The sequence below is a fragment of the Oncorhynchus gorbuscha genome, linkage group LG03 (assembly GCF_021184085.1).
Source record: "Oncorhynchus gorbuscha isolate QuinsamMale2020 ecotype Even-year linkage group LG03, OgorEven_v1.0, whole genome shotgun sequence".
Taxonomy (NCBI): domain Eukaryota; kingdom Metazoa; phylum Chordata; class Actinopteri; order Salmoniformes; family Salmonidae; genus Oncorhynchus; species Oncorhynchus gorbuscha.
Window position 1 is genome coordinate 14,791,820 of NC_060175.1, and position 17,917 is coordinate 14,809,736.

General features: G+C 38.9%; 1 protein-coding gene across 2 annotated transcripts in view; it reads right to left on the bottom strand.

Annotated features, from left to right (window-relative positions):
- Positions 1-3,171: 3,171 nt before the first annotated feature.
- Positions 3,172-17,917, bottom strand: part of rtf2 (replication termination factor 2) — a 59,887-nt gene continuing 45,141 nt past the window's right edge. The window contains exons 6-9 of one of the 2 annotated variants that reach the window (XM_046339377.1): positions 16,592-16,705; positions 13,983-14,037; positions 6,029-6,106; positions 3,172-4,183 (exon numbers count right to left, since the gene is read on the bottom strand). In XM_046339377.1, the coding sequence (XP_046195333.1) occupies positions 3,972-4,183; positions 6,029-6,106; positions 13,983-14,037; positions 16,592-16,705 (459 nt within the window). In that variant the 3' untranslated portion in view covers positions 3,172-3,971. Of the gene's footprint in view, positions 4,187-6,028; positions 6,107-13,982; positions 14,038-16,591; positions 16,706-17,917 lie in introns of both variants that reach the window. The other variant, XM_046339376.1, reaches the window with a different exon arrangement.

The following is a 17,917-nucleotide window of genomic DNA, read 5'->3' on the forward strand; positions in this document are numbered from 1 at the left end:
TAAAGGTGTCCTTGATGTTTGGATATGCATAACTTCACGCAAAAAGGGAGTTATAGCCTATTTTAAAGACCATATTTGTGTTTTTCTTTTTGTTGTTTCCAATATCATTGTGAAATATGATTTAACCTATAGATACAGCAGTTAGTTAAGCTAAGGGTTTGAATAATTTTCTGTCTGATAATTGTTAATATGCCTGGAAAAACAATATACGTGTCTTTATCAGGTTTTGGGAATGCTTAATAATGATTCGACGCCTGGAAAAACAATACACGTGTCTTTATCAGGTTTTGGGAATGCTTAATAATGATTCGACGCCTGGAAAAACAATACACGTGTCTTTATCAGGTTTTGGGAATGCTTAATAATGATTCGACGCCTGGGAAACAATAACGATTGGGGAAGGTTAGCTCATCCATGAACGACGCAGTGGCTTTAAGCTGCGTGTGCTTCTTCTGAGCGTGTTAAGATATGAACCAGAAATGAATGCTCACTAATTAAGGGATGTTTACATCGCGGTGGCAGAGAGTAAATGAGGTTAGACACGCAAGAATTGCCTATCCGTTGTGTTTTGAACAGGGTTTTTTATCATGTCAATGACAATCATGGCAATGCCAATTCGTTTAAACAAGAACTCTTGACAGAAAACCCCATGTTAAAGTAGGCCTAAATTGTTATCCATAAAGGCAATTAGTTACAAATGTTAGGCTTCACGTGGGCCATGTGGTTTAGCGTAAATATTAAACCCTCTTTCGAAATAGAACAAACACGTAGGTGAATTATGCAAAAAAATCTGTCACACTGAAGAAGCTAAACTCATGTAGAATGTATAGTCTATGTTTGACTATATTCAGAGACAAATTACCCATTTTTATGGACATGCAATATCAATGTAACATATTTTCTATTAATAGTCTAATATTATTTAGGCTACTAGTTTATTAGTGTAGCATATATATATATATATACATTTGGTCTAGGCTATAGGCAACTGAGTATTGTGAGACATAATGTTCTTGAAACGAATATTGGCAACTGGTTTACCAGAAAACCAGTTGCCAATATGAACTATAAATCTGTTGACGTTGGTTATATATTTTTAAATCATACACGATAAGTAATGACCAAGGTGTAATGCAAATGTAGGCCTCTGACTCGATATGTAATAACCAAGGTGTATGGCAAATGTAGGCCTCTGACTCGATATGTAATGACTGACTGACTATCCAAGGTGTAATTGTAGGCTGACAGGGCTTTAACCTCCGTAGGCCTCTGAAAATGTAGGCCTCTGACTCGATATGTAATGTCCAAGTGAGCACCCGAGTATTTCAATAGATCAACGTTATAGGGTCTATTATCATAATTATTGGTTTAATAATAATAATTAATTGAAATTGTATATTTAGCAATAGTAAAGCCACTATCAATTGCCGCGCAGTAGCCTAGTACAAACGACCACAAGGTCCTAAAAACCTGTATCCTACAATTAATGTAACGTGCTGACTTATTAGGTCAAAAGATAAACAAGTAATAGTCATAAGCATTTGAAATAAAAAGCTAAACATGCATTTGCTTACCCGCCAGTCTGATTCGAGCCTCTCGAGTAAAGACATCTGTGATGATCGCGGTATAATTCCAGTGGAAAGGCTATGAAAAGAGAGAATTCGCAAGTCTATATTGCTGAATTCACCTGGTTCTCTTGGAATGCGCATGCGCCCTGCATGGTTATGCACCTGAGTGAAACCCTATGCACATTCCTGTGATAGGCCTACTCTAAGGTTGTTCGACTTTGCTACATATCTCTACACATTCGAGGGTAGCCTAAACGACGCGTATGGAAGTGTATCTTCATAGAATAAACGCATTTAAACCACCAGAGGAGCTTCTGAATAGCCAATAGGCTTATTTATTTGAGTTTATTTCCATTTCAATTAACTACAGTTACATTTTATTTTCTAATGTGTTTTGTGGATTCCTTAGGCCTTCATATAAACGTTAAACGTATTTTAGCCTATCGTAAACTTGTGTAGGGTAGGCCTAATTATTAACACAATACAGAAAGGTCGCTGGTTGGAATACCCTCGCCGACTAGGTGAGAAATCTGTCGATGTGCTCATGAGCAATACACTTAACCCTAATTGCGCGTAAATCGCCCTGGATACGAGTCTGCGAAATTACTAAAATGTCAAATGTACAGAGATTCAAATATGTATCCTGATATAGTCGCAACTCCAACGCTTAGTACCAGAGGATAACCAAATCTCTTTATTACAAATGATAGCTTGCAGCGAAATACCGAGAATTGCCGCCTACAAACATCAAGAAAGTTGCATTGATGCGTTCCAAGTTTCGTTCAACGAACGACTGAAGGCTTATAAGGCTAGCCTTTACTGTGACAAAGTAATGACTTAGGTGAATAAATGCATGGTCGCTCTATTTTATTTGATCCATCTTTAAGGAATACATGAAGATGCGTATGAACATACAGTATCTGTAAAAAAACGGAATAATTAACAAAACATTTACAAGATAGAAATGACAAGGGCAAAGACTATCTAATTTATTTACTTGAATGGGAAACAGAATTTACCCAATGTGACTTTTTCTAGAGGTCATAGGTGACATTTGCACAATCGTTGGCCAAAGAGCTGATATGATTGGTCAAAAGACCAATCAGTGAAAAAAAAAAGATGAGAACTGGTCTACCTGCGTAAACGCATATCCTAAATTAGTTGACTCTAGCCATCTGCAGAGTAGAATTCCAGAGGTCTGTCTACTCTACACGAAGTAGATTCTAAAGGCAAAGTTAAACCTCTGCTCCCATCTTGTGGCTTGACTCAATTATTAAAGCCAAGTATATCTTTTTTTCTGCGCTATCAGTTTCCTTCACACTTTTGTGTGACCCTAAAACACATATTTGCACTTCATTTTGGCTACATTTCACACTTTCATGTCGTGTTCTAGAATAAAAAAATAATGCAATATTAATTTAATATGAATTGAAATATAAAGCAAACGCTTTAACTCCAACACAAACCTGAAAACACAGAACATGAGACAAGGCAGTAATTTCGGGATATAACTAAAATACCAGCAGAAGCGAACAAATTGATTGTTTTATTCGACTTAATGCACATTAACTTGTACACAGTACTATATGTTGTCCAATAATAAAAAGGAATACCCATTTTTAGGGAAAAAAATATTTTATTTTGACATTGTTTGGGTTGAAAAAACATGCGTGGGAAAAGTATTTAAAAGGTATCCGTTTAAATAAAAATCAAATATGAACATTGAAATGTTTATATCAATCTATATTTTGATTGCTGATGTGGAAGAAATGTCAATACTGAGTATAAACAGTGTTTACTTACATAAACAATAAGATGCTATGAATAAACACTATTCCACTTTCTATAAACTAAATCCTTGTAATATCATTTCAAAACATTTTTATAATATATTGCATAGCAAATCATAATCTAAAGATGAATAATAGTGATCCACATCTATAAAAAACAACTAGATAAGACCATCATATAATACAGCCAATTCATAGAAAAAAAGAAGAGGAAAATTAGCAACCCTAACCTATAGCACATGTATTGATTCACCAGCCTGAGCCCAAGGATACCTACAAGAAAAAGTCATGTCTAATTCAGTAACACTTTATTAAAATGACACCACCATAAGAGCTCCATCACCTACATACAACACATTCATAAGCAGTGTCATGTTGATATTCCCCCGTCACAGAAATGTGCACTTTTACTGCATATTTCAACTTGCCGTTGTTGACATAAGCATTTATGAAACAGGCATGTGCTCATGAATGCATTAAGTTTAGATTATAAATGACTTTATTTTTAGGTACCCTTCAAATAAAGGGTTACCTCAAAGTGTTTCTCACTGCAAATACACAGGAGCACCTGGTTGTGTGGGGGAAGGGGGGTGATAAGGGATGGTGGCGTCATTTAGAAGTGGTAGGGGGTGTGGGTGACCCAGTTGGACGTCTGGGCTTTGGTGCGCTTGGCTGAACTGTGGCTGGTGAAGAGAGATTTGTAGGTCTCTGACTTCTCTTCCATGGACTGGATGGACCTCTTGCTCCCGGATTCCGCCAAGCTTCCGGATGCCGCCAAGGGTTTGACCACCTTTGAGGAGCTGGAAGAACCAGAGGGCCCAGGGACTGCTAGGGTGAGAAGACAAAATTACCTATCATGACCACTATTGCTAGGCATAAAATAGAATACTTTGCAACTTTTGTGATAATATGACAGACAACAGCTCTTAGCTCCCTCAGTAGATGCCTACTGGACAACATACATATATATATGACAGACAACAGCTCTTAGCTCCCTCAGTAGATGCCTACTGGACAACATACATATATATATGACAGACAACAGCTCTTAGCTCCCTCAGTAGATGCCTACTGGACAACATACATATATATATGACAGACAACAGCTCTTAGCTCCCTCAGTAGATGCCTACTGGACAACATACATATATATATGACAGACAACAGCTCTTAGCTCCCTCAGTAGATGCCTACTGGACAACATACATATATATATGACAGACAACAGCTCTTAGCTCCCTCAGTAGATGCCTACTGGACAACATACATATATATATGACAGACAACAGCTCTTAGCTCCCTCAGTAGATGCCTACTGGACAACATACATATATATATGACAGACAACAGCTCTTAGCTCCCTCAGTAGATGCCTACTGGACAACATACATATATATATGACAGACAACAGCTCTTAGCTCCCTCAGTAGATGCCTACTGGACAACATACATATATATATGACAGACAACAGCTCTTAGCTCCCTCAGTAGATGCCTACTGGACAACATACATATATATATGACAGACAACAGCTCTTAGCTCCCTCAGTAGATGCCTACTGGACAACATACATATATATATGACAGACAACAGCTCTTAGCTCCCTCAGTAGATGCCTACTGGACAACATACATATATATATGACAGACAACAGCTCTTAGCTCCCTCAGTAGATGCCTACTGGACAACATACATATATATATGACAGACAACAGCTCTTAGCTCCCTCAGTAGATGCCTACTGGACAACATACATATATATATATGACAGACAACAGCTCTTAGCTCCCTCAGTAGATGCCTACTGGACAACATACATATATATATATATGACAGACAACAGCTCTTAGCTCCCTCAGTAGATGCCTACTGGACAACATACATATATATATGACAGACACCAGCTCTTAGCTCCCTCAGTAGATGCCTACTGGACAACATACATATATATATGACAGACAACAGCTCTTAGCTCCCTCAGTAGATGCCTACTGGACAACATACATATATATATGACAGACAACAGCTCTTAGCTCCCTCAGTAGATGCCTACTGGACAACATACATATATATATGACAGACAACAGCTCTTAGCTCCCTCAGTAGATGCCTACTGGACAACATACATATATATATGACAGACAACAGCTCTTAGCTCCCTCAGTAGATGTCTACTGGACAACATTTGTTTGTATTGCTTTTAATCTTTTTTATGGAATTTATCTTATTAACACTTTGTTCTAGCTAGCTATTTGTGTAGGTAGCTATCAGGTAAACGCAATGCCTTCAAATGAGCACACACACACACACACACACACACACACACACACACACACACACACACACACACACACACACACACACACACACACACACACACACACACACACACACACACACACACACACACACACACACACACACACACACACACACACACACACACACACACACACACACACACACATCCGGTCCAGGATGGAGAACACTTTAGGGATTATGTGCCTTGCTCAGGGGCACAGTGACAGTTTTAGGGTTAAGACATCATGCTGTTGAGATATGAACTGTAAGGGGAGGAAAGTGTCGGGAAAAGCAATAAAAATGAGTGCAAGCTACACACAATGGTGCACTGCATTGAATGAGTGTTTGTTCAATCCACAAATAAACACCTGGCTGGCTGCGGTCTTCGCCATTTTCTGTTGAAGTTTTGCCCTCTGCAAAAACGGTTTCGGTGGAGTCTGGATTTTCTACATAGGAACAAAACAGGTGAATATGAACAAGAAATACATAAAAAGTTTTAACAATCCATAACATCAATCATTATCTATAAAGTCCCTCAATCGAGCAGTGAATTTGAAGCACAGATTCAACCACAAAGATCTTTCAAAGTCCTGTTGGGACTTACCTCTCACGGGAGAACAGATCCTAGTGCCTTGTTCTTTTGTTGTGGTGTACAATTTGATGTTGTGGTGTATGGTTTGTTTGTGTGAATCGTATCGACAACTGCTTTACAAAGTCATAAAATGAAGATAAGATCAAGCTAAGTTAAGACCAAGTTAATTTATAACTAATGTTTAATGTATACAAAGCATTTGGGAATTTCCCATGAATAGCTACACTTCCTTTACAGCGTACAAACAACACGTTTTGGGTAATAAAAAAAAAGTATGCTGTACGATTTCCATAAACAAGCCGTTAATAACATCATATGTTAAATCAATTGTGTTTAAAACATTTGAAAATGGCTTGATGTCAAAGTGGAAGTTGAATACCATAACAGCCTCTTCCTCATTTCCATTTGTTGGATCCTGTTCTCTTCAATTGAGAACATAGACAATGTAATAATATTCCATGGTGGTGCAAATGTTTAGGCCTTGTTACAGTTTTGTTGTTCTGGCATTGATTTGCACTTTTCACACCAAAGTACATTCATCTCTAGGAGACAGAACGCGTCTCCTTCCTGAACGGTATGACGGCTGCGTGGTCCCATGGTGTTTATACTTGCGTACTATTGTTTGTGAAGATGAACGTGGTACCTTCAGGCATTTGGAAATTACTCCCAAGGATGAACCAGACTTGTGGAGGTCTACCATTTTTTTCCTGAGGTCTTGGCTGATTTCTTTTGATTTTCCCATGATGTCAAGCAAAGAGGCACTCAGTTTGAATTTAGGCCTTGAAATACATCCACAGGTACTCCTCCAATTGACTCAATGTCAATCAGCCCATCAGAAGCTTCTAAAGCCATGACATAATTTTCTGGAATTTTCCAAGCTGTTTAAAACCTCTCTAGGGTATGTGGGGCGGTAGCTTTCCACCTGACCAACATCCAGTGAAATTGCAGAGCGCCAAATTCAAAAACAGAAATACTCATAAAAATTCATGAAGCATACAAGTGTTATACATGGGTTTAAAGATAAACTTCTTCTTAATCCAACCATGGTGTTAGATTTCAAAAAGGCTTTATGGCGAAAGCATACCATGCGATTATCTGAGAACAGCGCCCAGCAGACAAATCATTACAAACAGTAACCAGCCAAGTAGAAGAGTTACACAAGTCAGAAATAGAGATAAAATGAATCACTTACCTTTGACGATCTTCATATGGTTGCACTCAACTAACTCATGAAGTTAGTAGAAACATGTCAAACGATCTTTAGAATCAATCCTAAGGTTGTTTTTAGCCTAAATAATCGATAATATTTCAACCGGACAATAACGTCATCAATGTAAAAGGTAAACAAGAAAGGCACATTCAGACTGCTCTTACTCCCTTATTTTACAGAATACAAGTCTGAAACAATTTCTAAAGACTGTTGACATCTAGTGGAAGGCATAGGAAGTGTAATTTGAGTCCTAAGTCAATGGATACTGCAGTGGCATTGAATAGAAAAAAAGAGAGAAAAAAATCCTACTTCCTGGATGGATTTTTCTCAGGTTTTCGCCTGCCAAATTTCTGTTATACTCACAGTAATTATTTTAAACAGTTTTGTAAACTTTAAGAGGGTTTCCTACCATTATATGCATATCATAGTTTCTGGGCCTGAATAGCAGGCAGTTTACTTTGGGCACACTTTTCATCTGGAGGTGAAAATAGTGCCCCCTACCCTAGAGAAGTTAAAGGCTCAGTAAACTTAGTGTATGTAAACTTCTGACCCACTGGAATTGTGATACAGTGAATTATAAGTGAAATAATCTGTCTGTAAACAATTATTTGAAAAATGACTTGTGTCATGCACAAAGTAGATGTCCTAACCGACTTGTCAAAACTATCGTTTGTTAACAAGAAATTTGGGGAGTGGTTAAAAAAAGAGTTTTAATGACTCCAACCTAAGTGTATGTAAAAACTTCAACCGTACGTTCCCCAGCAAGAGTAATGTCGCCCAAACAGAAAGGGAACTAACAAAGAGTTACTGACAACAATCAAAACATAACAGGTGTGGTTTTAGGAGGGGTTCTGAAAGACACTCATGGGTGTGTCCACTGACTAGCAACAACAACTGGAACCTAAAAGACACCCACAACGAGTGCCCACTAAATTTGCAGAAGAAGAGGCAATGAAAAGAAAAACCTACACAAAACTTAACAGGAAGCAGACCAAAAAGCGGAGCAAAATTTAAAACAGGGAAGACCAGATAGAGGATTGTTTGTCTAGAAATCAAAATAGGGTTCGTCACATCTATCAAGACAACTGAAGCACTGGGCCAGCCACTTTTATTGAATATAACTAGGCAAGTCAGTTAAGAACAAATTCTTATTTACAATGGTGGCCTACCCCAGCCAAACCCAGACGACGCTGGGCCAATTGTGCGACACACTATAAGACTCCCAATCACGGCCAGATGTGATACAGCCTGGATTCAAACCAGGGACTGTAGTGACACCTCTTGCACTGAGATGCAGTGCCTTAGACCGCTGCCAATAGCACTTGGGCCAGCACAGGTGAAACACCTTCCTACTAACGAGCTGGCAACCAGTACAGGTGTAACACATACTAACGTGGTGAAACCAATCGGTGCGCCCAAAACTTGTTTTTCATCAAACGCCTTGTTCACTCGTCAAGTAGTGCATTGTTTAATCATTTTAGGCTAAAACAGGAAACCACAGAGAGAGAAAGAGCTGAGCAGGGAGTATTGCCTCTCTCCAAGCCAGACCGCAGAAGTACCTGCTCAAAATATGACTGTCTGAACCAAGTTCACACAGTGTTTGTACAGTGGTGGATAATATGGCGTATACTACTTTTTTCAGTGGGCATTGCATATTCTCACTTCTTAATCCCCACTGATGCGAATCAAAGTAGTGTAGTGGAGGTATAAGCCGTATCAATTAATAAGGCTGATGGAACAGATCATGAATGTTAATCTTAAAATTGATAAATCATTTTTTATTCACATTTTAGGCACAGCAATATACACACTTAAGCCTACGCATAAATAATCCAAAATGCAATTTATGGGGGAAAAAAACTGTTCTAAAATGCATATGTGACCGGCCTGTACAAACGGGAGATCTAAAGATGCAACAACTATCATGGGTTTCTAATATGACTAGGATAATGCCTTTGGCTGCTAAACAATTAAATGTTTTACAAATATTTCCCTTAGATATTTCTATGGTCGGATTTTGGCTGGGTATGCCTCCATAATATGAAGTAAAACATCCAGGTTTGAAACAATTAAGGAACAGGAAAAATATAGATGCTAATGATATAAACCTCAATTTAATGTTAACTAGCCTTCCTGGCAGGATAATATCATAATTATTTGCATCAATCCAGTGGCCATTTGTTATGCAAACTCCATCAAATTTTTTTTTTAACCTTTTTTTAACTAGGCAAGTCAGTTAAGAACAAATTCTTATTTTCAATGACGGCCTAGGAACAGTGGGTTAACTGCCCGTTCAGGGGCAGAACGACAGATGTGTACCTTGTCAGCTCGGGGATTTGAACTTGCAACCTTCCAGTTACTAGTCCAACGCTCTAGTCAAAGGCTACCCTGCCGCCCCATGTGCAGTACAGAAACACCAGACATTTACAGCTTCCAGGAATTGTGTACAGAAATCCTTGCGACATGGGGCTGTGAATTATCATACTGAAACGTGAGGTGATGGGAGCGGATGGATGGCACAGCAATAGGCCTCAGGATCTTGTCAGTGCACATTTGCATTCAAATTTCCATAGAGAAAATTGTGTTCATTGTCCATAGCTTATGCCTCCCCATACAATAGCCCCACCGCCATCCTGGGGCACCCTGTTCACAATGTTGACATCAGCAAACCGCTGGAGTAGGCTTATGGTAGAGAAATTAACATTAAATCCTCTGGCAACAGCTCTGGTGGACATTATTGCATTCAACATGCCAATTGCACGCTCCAAAAAACTTACGACATCTGTGGCATTGTGTTGTGTGACAAAACTGCACATTTGAGTGGTAATTAATTGTTCCCGGCACAAGGTGCACCTGTGTAATGATCATACTGTGTTATCAGCTTCTTTATATGCCACACCAGTCTTGTGGATGGATAATCTTGGCAAAGATTAAATGCTCACTAACAGGGATATAAACAAATTTATGCACAAAATTTGAGAGAAATAAGCTTTTATTTCAGCTCCTGAAACATGGGCCAAACACGTTAACATGTTGCGTTTATATTCAGTGTATGTCTTTACCTATATTATTTTTGTACTGACCCCCTTGCTGGCTCTATGCACACTCACTAGACTCTGCCCAAACACACTTTACGTACACGGCAGCTACACTGATTATTATATATCCTGATTGCCTGGTCACTTTTACCCCTACCTACACGTACATACTGTTACTTCAACTACCCCGTACGGCTGTACATTGACTCAGTACTGGTACTCCTTGTATATAGCCTCATTACTAACTTTAAAATACTTTTTAAATTCAAATGTTGTGTTACTTTTTAACTCTGCACTGTTGGGAATGGGTAAGCATTACACAGTAGTCTACACCTGTTGTATTCGGTGCAGGTGACCAATACAATTTGATTTGACTATGTCCACATGGCCCATTTGAGTTTTGTAGATGAAGAACATATGTATAAAACAAAAATAAGATATGTCCTCCACACTTCCTACTAGGAATGCACAATATAATTGGTGAACATATTCGAATCGGACGATATTAGCTAAAAAGGCTAACATCGGTGTCGGCCTCGATGTCTAGTTTAACACCGATGTGAAAAACCGATGTCAAAGCTGACATTTTTTTATTTGACCTTTATTTAACTAGGCAAGTCAGTTAAGAACAAATTCTTATTTTCAATGACAACCTAGGAACAGCGGGTTAACTGCCTGTTCAGGGGCAGAACGACAGATTTGTACCTTGTCAGCTCGGGGATTCGAACTTGCAACCTTTCGGTTACTAGTCCAACGCTCTAACCACTAGGCTACCCTGCTGCCCCAATGCATACTTATATAACGTAGGTACATGAAATAATGACACCACGTAAAATTTAGCGCTACAGGTGCAACACAGCATTCCTAACCTAGCCCACAATGTCTGATGTGTGGATAGAGCAGTCAACAAGACAAGCAGCCACTTGAAAGAGTAAGAACATTTCAGCGAGACAACTCAAAGGCGAAATCCATTAACGCCAAGATAATATAATTCACTGCCCTCAACAATCAACCGTCCTCTGTTGTGGGGGATGTTGGCTTTCGTGACTGGTCGAGCACCGGTACACACTAACGTTACCAAGTGCGCAAATTGTTCAGATGTTGCCCTACCGGAGTTACACAGTAATAGCGCCATTACTATTAACTTCACAACATACTATGGAAAGTCGTTTGGGTCTTTGGAAACGTCAAATAACACTATTTGACGCGTTAAATAAGCTTTTAATTTGACACGTCAAATATCACCTTTCTATTATAAAATGTTGTGTGTTCTGAATTTGCACGTACAAGCCAAGCTCCACCACTACTATCAGTAGCACTGTCAAAGCTGTACAAACAAGTGTGCAAACAAGCAAACACCGGTCCCGAACGATGTGTTTACAATACCGCGTTGCTAATAAAACATTATTTGATTGACTGCAACTTCTGGGGTAGCTAGCTAGCTTTATCTTGGTACCTAGCTAGCAGTAATACCACCAGCCTGAAAACAATGACAAGTAGACACTGCAGTCATTTTCACGATTCTTTGCAATGATTTAAGAATCCTTGTGAGTAAGTATTAGCTATTGAACTTCAGTTCATGAAAATAAATAGCTAGCCAGCTACTTAACCCTGTTGCACAAAGATAACATTATAAGCAGGCAGCTAGCTTCATCTGGCTAGTGAGGATCGACCTGACCGGGTTATGTGTTGTGAAGCTAGCCACAATAAGGATTAGGCACAAGTGGAATTTGCGGTTTGCCTTCAAAATAAAAGTACCTCTTTATAAGTGATACAGAAGGTTACAATTGGTGGAATCATGACATATTTAGACTAGATAATGTTAAACAATGTTGGAATGTGAAACAATGAAATGGGGTATCAGTCTACTCAGTGACACCCACAGAACACAACTGTGAAGAGTTCACACAAATATTTGTGTTGTAGCTCTTATCGCGGGACTGTGACTGTGAAATCACCTCCCCAGTCAGCCTATTGTGTGTATTGACATTAATATTGCACTGTACAGCTTTACTGAAGGATTGGGGATCAATGAAATGGGATATCAGTCTACTCAATACCCAATATATTTTTTTCCCAACGCCTCCTCAGACTACAAAACATCCACGCAGTATTATTTGTCCTCTGGAATAGTGTTCAATACACATAGGTTGACAATAAATGTGGCTGAATTCACAGTCCCGCAATAAGAGCTACAATTCTAATGTACTCTGGGTGTCACTGAGTAGACTGATAACCCATGTCATTGATCCACAATCCATAGGTAAGACTGTACAGTGAAATAAGTACGACACCAATACAATTGTAAAGTATAATACATGCGTGATTTCAACAGATTTTTGTCAAATTAACAAATTATTATATTTTGTTGATTTCATATAACATTTCAACCTCGTTTAGCATGATCTATTCAATATTGGGACAATTCTACTATTTGTATTAATTTGCATCACTGTCAATTACATACTTTTATTTTGAATGCTAACTGCAAAGTCCACTATTGTGGCTAATCCTTATTGTAGCTAGCTTCACATAGATGGGTTCGACCACCATTAATTAAATAATAACTGTGTTATAAATTAAGGTTATTTTAGATGACACCTAGCTATATAGTTAGCTAGCTAATGATAGCTACTGAAACAGATGTTGCTTTGCTCTGTTTTTAGTGAAGAACAATGTTTGCATCCATGAGCTAGCTAGCTTTTTTTATGACCAGCACTGTAGGTGCGCGAGACAACTTTACGAGCATCATAGCATACATATCGATGAATCGTGGTGACATATTAAATACGAGTGATAGTGTAATCAATGTGTAATAACTACGTAAAAAATGTATGAATGTGTTAAATTATTATGAGAAGTACAGTCATATTCAGGTCCTGATTGGTCAACAAGCTTATTTAACATGTCAAATAGTGTTATTTGATGTGTATCTTTTTTGACATGTAAAGACCCAAACATCATTCCATAGAAATCCTGGTTGAGAATGAAACGACTGAACAACGAAACAGCACAGCAAGTAAGTGAAAGAAATAGGTCTTGATTATGTTTTACTGGTAATGGGGACATACGTACAAAATAAAAAATAACTTTTTGGTCAGTGTGGTGAATGTGTGTGTGTAACCTTTATTTAACTAGGCAAGTCAGTTATGAACAAATTCATATTTAAAATGACGGCCTACCCCGGCCAAATCCGGACAAGGCTGGGCCAATTGTGCGCCGCCCTATGGGACTCCCGATCACAGCCGGATGCGAAACAGCCTGGATCCGAACCAAGGACTGTAGTGACGCCTCTCACACTGAGATGCAGTGCCTTAGACCGCTGTGTCCATGTGTGTGTTAACTATTTAACTGTAATAGAATGCTTAAAAAGGCTGCTAAAATGTTAAATATTGGTTATCGGTATCGTTGTTTTTGCCAAGGAAAATATTGGATATCGGTATCGGCCAAAAATGTTTTATAGGTGCATCACTACTTCCTACCTTTTGACTCTGATGGCTTGGAAACAGTCTCAGAAAATTTGCTCTTCTTTGATTTCTAAAAAAAATATATAAAAAAAACATTTTACCGTAAATTCCAGGCAACTCACATAACTAGGGAAAAATCCTAACTTCTACCTATGGTGAGTCAAATTTACACTTTGACATCAATGCATCATGAATAGGTGGAAAATTGACTGAAAGGGATAGTTCAGCCAAATTACAAATTTGTTTCCTTACCCTGTCAACCAGATGTGTCAAACTCATTCCATGGACGGCCAAGTGTCTGCAGGTTTTAGCTCCACCCTTCTACTTCATTGTTTAATTAACTTCACTAATTATTAAGGAACCCCCATCACCTGGTTGTCTAGGTCTGAATTTAATTGAAATCCCAGAAAGCCACAAACAGTCAGCCCTCCACAGATTTTCTTTTGACACCACTGCTGTAAACAGTCTATGGACAAAGTTTAAAATGCTAACTTTTTTGCATTTGTGGCACAAATCCATTGCAAGTCAATGGTACCTATATTACAATTTTCACGCTTCATCTCCAAATCATCCTAAAGTATCTTAAAATTGATTGTGTAACTCAATTAAGTTTTATGATTTGGACATGAAGCACAAAAATGTGAACCCTTTGGAATTACCTGTACTTCAGAAAAAAAATGTATGACCAATTTATGCAGATCTTCATCTAAGTCACAACAAGACAAACAGTCTGCTTAAACTAATAACACAAACAATTATATGTTTTCATGTCTTTATTGAACACACCGTGTAAACATTCACAGTTCTGGGTGAGAAAAGTATGTGAACCCTCCTTTGGCAGCAATAACCTCAACCAAACATTTTCTGTAGTTGCGGATCAGACCTACACGATGGTCAGGAGGAATTTTGGACCATTCCTCTTCACAAAACTGTTTCAGTTCAGCAATATTCTTGGGATGTCTGGTGTCAACCACTCTCGAGGTCATGCCACAGCATCTCAATCGGGTTGAGGTCAGGACTCTGACTGGGCCACTCCAGAAGGTCAGGACTCTGACTGGGCCACTCCAGAAGGTCAGGACTCTGACTGGGCCACTCCAGAAGGTCAGGACTCTGACTGGGCCACTCCAGAAGGTCAGGACTCTGACTGGGCCACTCCAGAAGGTCAGGACTCTGACTGGGCCACTCCAGAAGGTCAGGACTCTGACTGGGCCACTCCAGAAGGTCAGGACTCTGACTGGGCCACTCCAGAAGGTCAGGACTCTGACTGGGCCACTCCAGAAGGTCAGGACTCTGACTGGGCCACTCCAGAAGGTCAGGACTCTGACTGGGCCACTCCAGAAGGCTTATTTTCTTCTGTTGAAGCCATTCTGTTGTTGATTGACTCCTGTGTTTTGGGTCAGTCCTTGAGCTTCAATAGGCGGACAGAAAGCCTTACATTCTCCTGAAAAATGTCTCGATAAACTTGGGAATTCGTTTTTCCGTTGATGATAGTAAGCTGTCCAGGCCCCGAGGCAGCAAAGCAGCCCCAAACCATGATGCTCCCTTCACCATACTTTACAGTTGGGTTGAGGTTTTGATGTTGGTATGCTGTGCCTTTTTTTTCTCCACACATGTTCTCTCCACACGTGTTGTGTGTTCCTTCCAAACAACTCAACTTTAGTTTAATCTATCCACGTAATATTTTGCCAGTAGTACTGTGGAACATCCCGATGCTCTTTTGTGAGCTTCAGATGTGCAGGAATGTTTTTTTTTTGGACAGCAGTTACTTCTTCCGTGGTATCCTCCCATGAACACCATTCTTGTAGACTGTTCTATATATCGTAGACTCGCCAACAGACTGTTGCTACTCTCCCTAGGTGTGACCGTCCTGCAAAGATGAATGCAAGAGCATTCTGCGCTGTGCTCTTGCATTCATCTTTGCAGGACGGTCACACCTAGGGAGAGTAGCAACAGTGCTGAATTTTCTCCATTTATAGACAATTTGTCTTACTGTGGACGGATGAACATCAAGGCTTTTAGAGATACTTTTGTAACCCTTTCCAGCTTTATGAAAGTCAACATTTCTTAACCTTGGGTCTTCTGAGATATCTTTTATTCGTGGCATGGTTCACATCAGGCAATGCTTCTTGTGAATAACAAACACAAATTTTGTGAGTGTTTTTCTAGGACAGGGTAGCTCTAACCAACATCTCCAATCTTGTCTCATTGATTGGACTCCTCATTAGCTGACTCCAATTAGCTTTTGGAGAAGTCATTAGCCTAGGCGTTCACATACTTCTTCCAACCTACACTGTGCATGTTTAAATGATGTATTCAACAGACAGAAATACAATAATTTGTGTGTTATTAGTTTAAGCAGACTGTGTTTGTCTGTTGTTGTGATTTAGATGAAGATCAGATCTAATTTTATGATCAATTTATGAAGAAATCCAGATAATTCCAAAGGGTTCACATACTTTTTCTTGCCACTGTAGGTACCATTCTTGCATTGGAATTGTAGTGTACCAAAAAAGCAAAAAAGCTAGCAACCAACATGTAACTTTGTAATTTGGATGAACTATCCCTTTAAGTGGAAGTTATGATTAACCCTTAACATTTGATTTGAAAACTCTAGGAACACAAACCTTTGTTGCCTTGGCCTTGGCTCTCTTCTCCTCCATTATCTCCCTCAGTTTCTCCACCTCCTCCTTGGTCCCGTTGAGGACGACGAGGTCTTCTTCTTTGAAAGGGTCGCCACACTACAACCAAGAGAAGGTTTAGCTAAGCCCTGACATTTTTCTACATTATTTTTATGACATACATGCTTTTCAGTATCTTATTTTAATTCATGAAACATAACATTGATGGCTTAATGAAAAGCTTCATTTAGGGCTTCTCACCTACGGTATGTCTATTTTATGCACAATGTTCAAAAAAACAACAAGTTAAACATATGAAATACATTTGGTGTACTTTAGAGCCGCAACAACAAAGACATGAAGCAAAGGTCATAGTTCAGTCAGTGTACTGCGGATCAATAACACAATCCAAATGTCAGTGGTACATAGTTACAATCACAAAACAATAAATAGTTGAATAGCCTAAGCCTAGTACTAAGATATTACAACTCATAGAGATCCTATTATATTACTAGAGGGGCTATATCATAAACGCTCAAAGTTCCAAAATGGGGACAAAATGGCAGCCACCTTGGTCAGGGAGAAATCCAAAACCAGTCTAATTGGAATGAATGTCAGGAGGCATAGGTGCAGGAAAATAAAGGCATGTGATGTATCAGAAATTGTGTGATGAAATTATAGTCAACCTATAATATTGTTATATAATTATAAATACAGTTTATATGGGTTTTATACACATTTTCTATTTATAGCCTCTAAAATATATGTAAATAGACCATAATGTCTCATATTCTGTTTCCTTGGAAAGCTCTGAGTGTTATTATATGATCCAATATCAGTACTTGTTGCATTTACAACTTGTCTAAGTCCTATCATCAACTGATTTGAGCAAGTGTATGGCTGTCGATTGACTGCATTGTTTGAATGGTATGTTGGCATATTTGCAGTTAATTAAACAAAATTATGGAATCATTCTTCCAAAACTGGCTGGCTGTCAAGCTAAAAACACATACCGTGTAGATAAATTCTTCACATTCAATGTTTTGCACAATATCTTATCACAGCACTAGAAAACCATGGGTGACCAACTCCCTGACCAACATGGCTGACCTTTGGACTATCATAAGAAGGCTCATGTCCATTCCAGTATTCTAATTCTATGTTACAACCCCTGTCACACAAAGCTAACAGGCATGAATGGCATATGGGAATTTCCCTAACTTCCCGAGTTAGATCGGGAAGTTAGGAACAAATATACACAGGCTGTTAGGAAAGCTACGGTTAGCTTTTCAAACAGAAAGTTGCATCCTGTAGCACAAACTCCCAAAAGTT